This window comes from Ovis aries, chromosome 3 (assembly GCF_016772045.2).
Source record: "Ovis aries strain OAR_USU_Benz2616 breed Rambouillet chromosome 3, ARS-UI_Ramb_v3.0, whole genome shotgun sequence".
Classification (NCBI taxonomy): Eukaryota; Metazoa; Chordata; class Mammalia; order Artiodactyla; family Bovidae; genus Ovis; species Ovis aries.
Genome location: NC_056056.1, coordinates 27287277 through 27297157, shown reverse-complemented (window position 1 = coordinate 27297157; position 9881 = coordinate 27287277). Strand labels below are relative to the sequence as shown.

The following is a 9881-nucleotide window of genomic DNA, read 5'->3' as shown; positions in this document are numbered from 1 at the left end:
CCCACAGAAGCCAGGTCCAGTCTCCAGGGCTAGGGGAGAGGGGTCATTAAGCAGCAGCCTTGGGGGCAAACCCCACGAGTACAGAGGTGCGAATCTGGATCCACCCAAGCCTGGGAGACCAGCCCCTCCTCCCGAACCCAAGGCGGGCTGTTCCAAAGAGGTGGCAGGGAGGGAACTGGGCTGGGGTCAGCTGGAGGTCAGCTCTTGGAGCCAGGCAGTCAAGGGGTTAGTGGTACTCTCCCTAAAGCATAAGCAGTGAAGACAGAATTTCTGGCAGTCAGAACCCTGACCCTTGCTCTCATCCCAAACTCCACTTGAATCAGCCTCTTGGACTCAAAGACCCTAGAGCTGAAGAACTTTGCAGCTTGCATCGCGGCTCTGTGGTACTTAACTCTCCAATCTCTCATCCATCCTTCTAAAACAAAAGAATACAGGATTTTAGAGGGCATGAATCTCAGAAGGTTTTTGGGTCCTAGGAAAATAACTATCTTGACTTCTTGCCCCATCCTCCGCCTCTAATCTTTCTAGCGAACTCGGTAACCCAGGGTTTGGGGCCAGTCATAGGCATTGGAGTCTGGGTGACCGCCCTGGCGCTGAGCATTCTCGGATGTCCTGAAGCTGTTCGGTTCCAGAGGTATTCTGGGACAAGACAGGCTATTCGGCGGGGCCGAGGTATGTCGGGGCCCAAACTAAGGCGCCAGGATCCCGACGCACCGCCCCCCTGCCCCCGCCTACCCCGACCTTGCACGGGCTGTGTCCTAGGCGCGCAGGAAGGGGACAGAGAAGTTTCAGCCCAGTTTCATATGGAAGAGGCTGTTTTATTCGAGCTCGCCTGCCGGAACCTCGTGGGCCTAACACGCAGAAAGGGTCGCACAGATCTGAAGAACCGGGGACGCAGGTCCCGGGAGGTCGGGGCCAGGCGAGCGCCGCAGTCCCAGTCTGCTGCCCGGGTCAGCAAAACTTTGTGTCTCAGTGCGCAGGCGCAGGGAAGGATGGTAGCGGGGAGGGGGCAGGGGAGGGAGGGGAGGAATCCTGAGGCTAGGGGAGCGGGGAGGGGGGAAGGAGGGAGGGTGGTGGATTAAAATAAGTAGGCGGCTCGGTGCTAAGGGGTAAGTGAGTCGGAGCTCGGTCTCTCCCCAGCGCTTTCTCAGCCGCTCCGGGTTCAGACCCAACCAAGGAACCGCGAGAGAAGTTCACCACCCCCTGGGCGGACAGGACTCCAGGGCCGCTGAGCGCTCCCGCGTGTAGGGCGCTCGGAGTCCCCGCGGCCGCCGGAGAGGGGCCGGGACTCTTGAGCTCCGCGGGTGCCTGTGGAAATCCAGCGCCTCTGGCTATCCGGGTGCCCCCGCAGCGGGAGCCCCAGAGACGCGCTCAACTCCGGGACCGCCGCGGAATAAGGTAACTGCAGCCCTGGGCTCCCGGGCTTGGCGAGGGGAATGCGGGCAGGATCCCCGGGGTCCCCTTGTCACCGCTCGGCGGGTGTCTCTTCTCTCTCCAAGTCCCGGGAAGAAGCTCCTCTTAACAAATGAAGACTGCTGGACCTCTGTGAAAGTGAGAGCAGCTGCAGTCCTGGGTGCTTGGGGGTGCTGGCTCAGGAATTTCTCGTGCGGGGGTCCTCGGCCTCTGACCTGGGGGAATGAAGGGGCGGGTCGCCGTTACTACCCCCAGCGCCGCCGGGCTTCGCGGAATCCCGGGCGAGGTGCCCGCGGACTTCGGAAGTCAGCTTGTGGCCGAAGCTGACTTAAGAAACCGAAGCAACTTGTGTGGGCACAAACTTTCCCAAGACGCGCGCCTAGCTCAATCTGACCTACCTTAGCTGAAGAAGGAGGAAAAGAGAGTGGCCGGACGGCCACGGCCGCCCGCGCCAAGGACAGGTGCACGCCCCCACCGGGTCGCGCTCCCTTGAGCTGGTCTTTTTGCAGAGTTGCGATCAGGTACGCGGCCGGCCCCACCCGGGAGTGCCGCCCGCGTGCCTGACCCCGCGTCGCATTTGCGCTCCGACTAAGGGGTGTTGTCTGTTCGGTGACTGCTCTTGTGGTCGAGGCCTGGAGAGTAACCCGCGACTGACCCGGTAAAGGGGAGTATGTAGGGGGCGCGAGCACTACTCCCCAATCAGAGACCCGGCACGCCGCGGTAGGGGAAACACTGCAGCTGCGGATGTTCTCAGTTTCAGGCTTGAAAGGGCAAGATTCGTTTGCTCCCGGGACTGTCTCCCTTCAGGGTGGGAGCCGGAGGAGAGAGGGAAAGAGGTGACGGGCTGCCGGCTGAACTCATTTCTCCCAGGAAATTTCTCTCGTAAGAGGAATGAAAACCCACAGCCAGTCCTTTTTCAGCAGCTCGGCCAGTCGCGGGGTAGGTTCTTGGAGTATAGAGGAGCTGCGACAGTTTCTTTGTTGCCACAATTTGGTAAATTTCACCCGGGCTAAGAGCTGCGCGCTGGCTCTTGGGAACAGAAACCACGTGCAAGGCTAGTTAATCTCCCAGGTTCATGGCCTCCTAGAGAAGAGAGAGGCTGGCAAGGACGCGGGGTGGGGGAGGCGGGAGGAACGGATGGAGGGCGACCAGTGAGTAAATGTTCTATATGAGGATCCTCAAAGTAATTGCGATTTTAGTAAGACTGGGGAGCAGATCACTAAGGACGCAGCCTGGCATTTAGATGCAGGGGGATGGCCGCCTACCTGAAGGGTTCATTCGATCTCGTTCGTTGGGAGAATTAAACAGAAGTGTCCGGCGCCGGTCAGTCCTCTCTCCAGGAGTCCGCACGCGTGTTGGGGATTCGGTGTCAAGGATGATTTTTCCGGGGCTGATGCTGGGCTCCTCCAGGCACTCGCTCGTGGAGCTCGCTCCGTCCTCATTAATGCAAGCAGTTAACTCGCTCACGCTCAATTAGCCCCGAATAAACCACTTTAATAGACTCTTGCACACTTCATTAATGCCCGGCATAGGGCTGGCGGCAGAACCGGGATTGGCGCTCTACCGCACGAGAGAAACTGTGTCTGAACCGCGCGGGGACACAGGCTGGGAAGCGCTAATGGCGTTTGATGCGCGTAGTCGGCACCCTTACCCGCGCCTCCCAGGTTCCGGGGTCCTAGCTCCTTGCAGAGCGGATGCCTGGCCTGGAACCTGGGGAGAGGGGTTTCCTCTCTTAAGGATCTAAAGCAGTTCACACGGGGGGTCTGGGGTCAGGGCCCGGAGAGCCACTGGGGCTGGGGGTTTGCTCATCTCCCGCAGCAAAGGCAGAGTGAGACTTATGTTTTCCTCTTAGCGGGCCGCCTGAAACCGGATCGTGAATTCGGCCCATTCTTGGTACTTTACTAGTGTAGAGAGCCACGTTTCGAACGAATTTCGTCCCCGAGAAAAGAGCCTGGGGAGCCCTTCCTTGGGAATGCGGCAGAAAATAAACTGGCTGCGCCGCTGAGAAAAAGAAATTGAGTGTTGGGGGAAACAAGATCGGGCAGATAGCCCGGAAAGGTTGGCTCCCAGGAGCAGTTTCGGCGTAGGCGCCCCCTCCCCTCACCGCGCCTAAGGTCTGGGCTTCTGGGGGTGGTCAAGGAAAGGCTGGGTTAGTCTGCGCGGGGCCGGTGGGATTCCCTCACCCCGCCTGGAGCGGGCCCGGGCCCGGGTGCAGCCCAGCGCCTGGCCGCCATCGCCCAGGGATAGACCGAGCGCCGAGAGGAGCAAGTGAGGCCCCGGCGGCGCCCGGCGGGCCCCGCGGGGAGCCAGAGATAAGGATCTGATTTCCAGCGCCTGGAGGGGAAGGAGACGTGACAGCAAATCAAAGAGCGCTCACCTCGCCGAAGTCTGGGTAGACCTTTGAAGTCGGCGAGTCATCTCCTCTCTCCCCCTCCCCCTTCCCAACCCAAACAGGCTCCAGCTTTCTCTCTGGCCCGATTCGTTCTTCTTCGCCGCGTCTCAGCGCCTTAGGAGGGTCTCGGGTTGTCCCAGGCGCGACAGCGTGAGCGACGCAGCGGAGAAGCCCGCTGCCCAGGCCACGGCTCCGCCGCCGCCGGGGTCCGCGCTCCCCCCAGCATCCCAGTTTGTGCCTCGCAGAGACGCTGGCGGAATTAATTGCTGCGCTCCGACAGGGGTTTCATTGGATTGCCGATTTAACCTGCGCAAGCAGGTATCTGCCGGCTCTGGGTGTTCGGCACCCTCTCCAACTTCTGCAGAGCCTCTTTGCCTATGGGCCACCGCACTGGACGTGTGACCTTCCTGCCAGCCTCCAAGGAGAAGGCTTTCTAGGTCCAGATTGTCCTGCCTCCTCCAGGGAACATCCTGGGCACTGCCCTCACCTTAATAGCTTCCCTAGAGCGAAAGGCAGCCTGAGCCTTAAGGACCTGGGTCTGGGGAAGCCAGGCTTCTCAAACCGCCTGGGCGGTGTCGCGGTGAAGGGGGGAACAGAACAGGGGTCTGCCCTTCCCAGGGTTGGGGACTAGGTGGAGGAGAGATCTGAGGAAGAGGAGGGGGCAAATCAGGAGTAAAAGGAGAAGTGGAAGGCAGGGGATTGAGACAGGCGAAGTGCCTGCATCCTGAGCACCCTGCTCCCCCCTGACTTCTTGAGATGGAGTTCAGCACTTGAGCCTCCCAAGGCCCTCTGTGTAATTTTGGCTCTCTTTCTCCCTGTTTTTGCCTCCTCCACTGGACAGACCCGAGTTAGGAGTGTCTGGGAGGCACAGACATAAAAATTCTTTCTGCTGACTCCAGACCTGTCCATGGAGGCTAGGGACCCTGACCAAGGGTCAAGGAGGCCAGGAGACACCAGACTGCTGTCACATCAGCAGGGCTCCCCTCTGGCTTGGCTCAAGCTCCCTGGCCTTGCATTTGGAGGGTGCGTAGCCCACAATAGCTGAGGCCCAGCCTCCATGCTCCTGCTCATAGAGAAACCCACCTGCTCAGGGAGAGAGGCGGTTCAGCAGACACACAAACATCCTGAGAACCCGAAGACCCTGTCCCCCTTTCTTATGGGGTAGGGAGGGCTTGGAAACAAATGAATGCATGTGGCTGAGTGAGTAAATAAATATGGGTGTCATTGTCTTCGCTGAAACAAAGTCAGTCCACAAGCAGCTGCAGAGAGGGTGGCGTCAAAGGGGCTGGGTAACAGTGAGACAGAAAAGCAAATTTGAAGTCAAAGTTGCGAGTTGTAAGGAGAAAGAAGGCATGGCTTCTAGAAGCCAGATTGACTGTCAACTAATAGAGCTTAATGCTCCGGAGCTGAGAGATGTACAGATTTGTGTGCTTTTGTATGTATGCTGTCTGCCAGTGGGGCTCTCTGTGGGTGCCCTGTGTGTGTGTGTGTGCGTGTGTGTGAGTGTTCAGTTCCTGCATTTTGTTTAGTAGCACAATACTGATGGTTCCAGTTTATCTTTGCACCTTGTTGTCAACTCTGTTCAGAATGTGTGAACCTGGGTTTATCTGTCAGTGCGCACTTCTGTATTTGTTTATCTGAACAAATATGTAAGTGCACTTCCAAGTGTGTTATCTTTGCAGGAGAGTGTAATTCTATATTGACTCCGGCTTGCCTGGATGTACATTCCCTGTGCTTCTGCCTCTCTCAGTGTCAGGTATACTGTAGACTCTCATTTTAAGTTGGTAGCATTGCCCAGCGTTTAGTTTGGTTTCTGTATCAAGTTTGTGTCTCTGCCGGAGGCCATTTGGAAGGAGTCCTTGGATTATTGAAGGTTCCTGTCTTCTCCTTGAGGCCAGTGAGATCCCTGAGTGGGGTCCTAGGCACTCAGCTCAGTCTCTGGGGACAGAACGGGTGTGGCTGGGCTGGAACTCAGAAGAAGGGCCTGAACTTGTCTGTTTCCCCCTCCCCTCTTCTTCTTTTCCTGCAGCAGGAAGACAGAACAGACTGCCGCTGCGGCCATGGGCAGCAAAACCTTGCCAGCACCAGTGCCCATCCACCCATCCCTGCAGCTCACCAACTACTCCTTCCTTCAGGCAGTGAATGGCCTGCCCACGGTGCCCTCGGACCACCTGCCCAACCTGTATGGTTTCAGCGCACTGCACGCGGTACACCTGCATCAGTGGACGCTGGGCTACCCCGCTATGCATTTGCCGCGGTCCTCTTTCTCCAAAGTGCCCGGAGCCGTGTCCAGCCTGGTGGACGCGCGCTTCCAGCTGCCCGCCTTCCCCTGGTTCCCTCATGTCATCCAGCCCAAGCCTGAGATCACCGCTGGAGGCAGTGGCCCCGCAGCACTCAAGACCAAGCCGCGCTTTGATTTTGCCAACCTGGCCTTGGCTGCCACGCAGGAAGATCCATCCAAGCTTGGCCGGGGGGAGGGCCCTGGGTCCCCTGCCGGCGGGCTGGGCGCGCTCCTGGATGTGACCAAGCTGTCTCCCGAAAAGAAGCCCACGAGGGGACGCCTGCCTTCCAAAACCAAGAAGGAGTTCGTCTGCAAATTCTGTGGCCGCCACTTCACCAAATCCTACAACCTCCTTATCCACGAGCGGACGCACACGGACGAGAGGCCCTACACATGCGACATCTGCCACAAAGCCTTCCGGAGGCAAGACCACCTACGAGACCACAGGTGCAGTACTACGGAGGAGGGGTGCAGAGGAAGGGTGCAGAAGAGAGCTTATCAGTCTGCTTCTGATGCCAGGGTTCATTAGGCCGCTCCTCCTGCCCCCAGGTTCCAAGCCTCCTGAGTTTCTGGGCTTCCCCCTAAATGAGGAAGGAAACCAACCAAGCTCAGGGCTGGATTTCTGGAGCATGGGTGGAGAGAACATGGCAGGAACAGGTCCCGAGCTCCAGATAGGCATGCACGGCTTCCTCCATCTACAGTGCTGTGCAAGAGAAGTTTCTGAGATGATGAAGTGTGACATGCGCCACATGTGACAGTTAAGCACTTGGAATGGGTAACCAGTGTAACCGAGAAATTAACTTATTTTTAATAACCACACGTGGCAGGTGGCTACCATCTTGGACAGCACAGTGCTAGCCAATTGTCCCACCTCACTCACCTTCCCTGTTGACTTAGGCCATATAAGGAGGCTGTGCTGGCCCCTGGTTAGGCAGGCAGGGATCCACCTAGCTGCACATGGGCACAGCTAAGATAGGAGGTGTTTCCCTCATCTCCCCATACCCTCCCCACACTCAGCATGTGCTGGCTCCACGATAGCTACCGTCCTTCTTTCTTTTGAGGTTCAAGCTCTTCATTTTCGTGGGAAGGGATTTTGGATATCTGTTTATAACATTGCATCATTTTTGCAAGGCTTAAGTATCGGTTTGCTTTTTGCCTTCAGATATATCCACTCCAAAGAGAAGCCTTTCAAGTGTCAAGAGTGTGGGAAAGGATTCTGCCAGTCCAGGACTCTCGCTGTCCACAAGACGCTACACTCACAGGTGAAGGAGCTCAAAACCTCCAAGATCAAATGCTAAATAGAGCCTCCGAGTCAACAGGATCCTGGGTCACGCTGCCCCCTCCTCCAGAGGGAACAGAAGCCCAAGGCAACTCTGGCGGGTAGCGAGAGGGGCTCCGGGGACCTTCCTCCATCCCAAAGGCGTCCCCCGGGTCCCAGGCGCACGCGGAACTTCACAGCCGCGCCCCGGGCCATGACCTGGGCCGCCCGGGCGGCTCCCCCAGGACGCGGCTAAACTCTTAGCCAAAAGGCGGTACTCGTGTGGCGGAAGGGAAATTGCATTAAAAAGAGAACGAAAGCTTCGCGGAGCCGCAGCGTCGCCTCTCCCAGAAGTATTACTTTTTCTATTGTTATTTTATACGTTTTCTTTATTATTTTTTTTTCTTTGACCATATAAGCTTGTAACTCTGACTGCGGAGAGAGAGGGGAGAGGAAAAGGAGATTTGTGCTCTCGCAGCTTCCCACCCCTCCTCCCGCCCCCATCCCCACCCCCGGGAGCCTGCAAAAGTGTAATCCCAGTATCTGCTTCAGCCTCCGGCCCAGGGAGCGCGGGGCCGAGGAGCGCCCCTCCCAGCTCCTGCCTCGCTGCGGGCGGTGGGCTTCCGGACCCGGACGGTGAGGCGGGGAGCCTCGGGCCCTGCGGCTAAAGGGGGCCCGGTCTCCGGCTTCCCTGCTCCGCTGCCCCTTCGCCTCGAGGAGCTGAAGGCTAGCAGCAGGGCGGTGTATTGCGATTGGCACTTTATGCTGACCATCGGTAACGGACATTTATCACTGGAGTTTTAAAAAATATTAAATAAACGGTTATTTTACAGGCATGGCAGGGTGGGTAATTTCCCTCCCCCAAATTCCTGCGTTTTCTCCCCAAACGCAGCAAACTGGGCGGCTCCTTTTCTTGAGAGGAGCCGGGGTTTCGGTCCCCACGCCGACCTGTCCCAATTCCGCAACCTTCCCCTGACTGGGGTCAGTGGCTTGGTCTGCGTGGAGACGCCCTCCTCTCTCCCGATGGTGGTCAACCTCGGATAACTTGATTTACTTTGCTCCTCCACTTTGGTCTTGAGGCCTCAGTGTCATCTCCCTACTCCGCTCTCCAAAGGGCTCCAAAGAAGCCGAGTCTGCGGCCAAAACTTCGAACGTTTCTTACAACATCTCCAGGAGCCGGGTCTCTTCGAATTCAACTAAGGGAAAAGAAAGTTACCCCCGCCCCCCAGCCCCCAAACAAAAGCCTCCTTCCGGGGCCTCCTGCTGCTGCCCTGGGGAGGGAAGGAAGCGCCCTCCCCTCACGGTCAACCTCAAACCGGTACCCTTCCCGAGGGCCCAATAGCTGCTGCAAATAGGTCATCACCGCTGCCTCTCCTAAGTCCCCAAACCTGCGTCCCTCCCTCCGTTAGGATCCTCCGGCTGGGGCTTGTCCCCAGTCTGGATCCCGGCTCCGTGCCCGCAAAGATTTCCCTGCAGTTTTAAAGCCTTGTCAGGAATGGCGGGGGCGGGCGCCCTGGGAGGCCCGGAGAGTCGAGGAGGAGAAATCCGAGTCCGCCCTCCACAAGTGGAACGTTCCCTGGGGCGCCTAGTTTTCTCACAATTAGAGGCCAGGCCGCCGGGGGGCTCTCCAGTTTGGGGCGGGGTGGGGCTCCCCCAGCTCCAGCAGCCCGACCGCGCGGCGGGCGCGGGCGGTGGCGCCCCCAGCCCTTCCCCAGTCGGCTCGATCGCAGGCTCTCGGGCTTCCGCGCCTGGTGCTCAACGGCCGCGGGCACAGCTGGGCAGAGCTTCCCGGCAACTGGGACTCCCTCCACCCCCAATCTCAGCCTCAGCCCAGGCCTTTCGGTCTGAGAAAGTGGGCCCGGGGCTGCAAGAGTTAAAATGTTCTCTAGCCTTTCACTGTGCCATCCCCGTCTCCGCTGGGAACGCCCCCGGCCCTCGGTCCTCGGCTGGCTGGATCTCCGCGATTCGAGAACCCAACTTATCGCCGCGGCCTGGGCCGGGACCGCGCGGACCAACCCAGCGGTCGGCATTCGGAGCCACGCTGCCCCCTGCTGGACAGGCCTGGAGGGGCGGCCCAGGAATGGGGGCACTTCGCTCCGTCCTGCTCCGAAGCCCTGAGGAACCCTCCAACGCTGGCCCTGGCGGCGTCTGGTCTTGCCCTCAAAATCTTCTTGACGCACGTCCCAGGGGCACATGGAAACGAGGGGGACAGAGCGCTCCCTGTTCTGGACTGGCCTATGAGATATCCGCTAGTAGAGCAAGATCCCAGGACCAAAATTCCTCGGGTCCAAAAGGACTCGCAACAGGAAAGGCTGGAGCCCATATCCCAGAGAACTGTGACCTCTGGGCATCTGGAGCGAGGGCTAGTCAGTGGATTTGGGGCTTCGATGGCTGGCTCGGGCCCAGGCAGCGCCGGCTGTGGTATGGGTGGTGCCTGGCCTCAGATTGTGTAAGCGCCCAGGGCAGAAGCCTTGTCCCTTCCTTACCAGACCTTTGAAGTGGTTGTTCCAAGGTGAGGACAGTGCATGGGCGTGGGC

General features: G+C 58.7%; 1 protein-coding gene across 1 annotated transcript; it reads left to right on the top strand.

Annotated features, from left to right (window-relative positions):
* Positions 1-1111: 1111 nt before the first annotated feature.
* Positions 1112-8180, top strand: OSR1 (odd-skipped related transcription factor 1). The gene is made up of 3 exons (XM_004005704.4): positions 1112-1398; positions 5835-6533; positions 7249-8180. Exons 2-3 carry the CDS (start codon positions 5866-5868, stop codon positions 7382-7384), a joined length of 804 nt encoding a protein of 267 aa, XP_004005753.2. The 5' UTR covers positions 1112-1398; positions 5835-5865; the 3' UTR covers positions 7385-8180.
* Positions 8181-9881: the final 1701 nt, after the last annotated feature.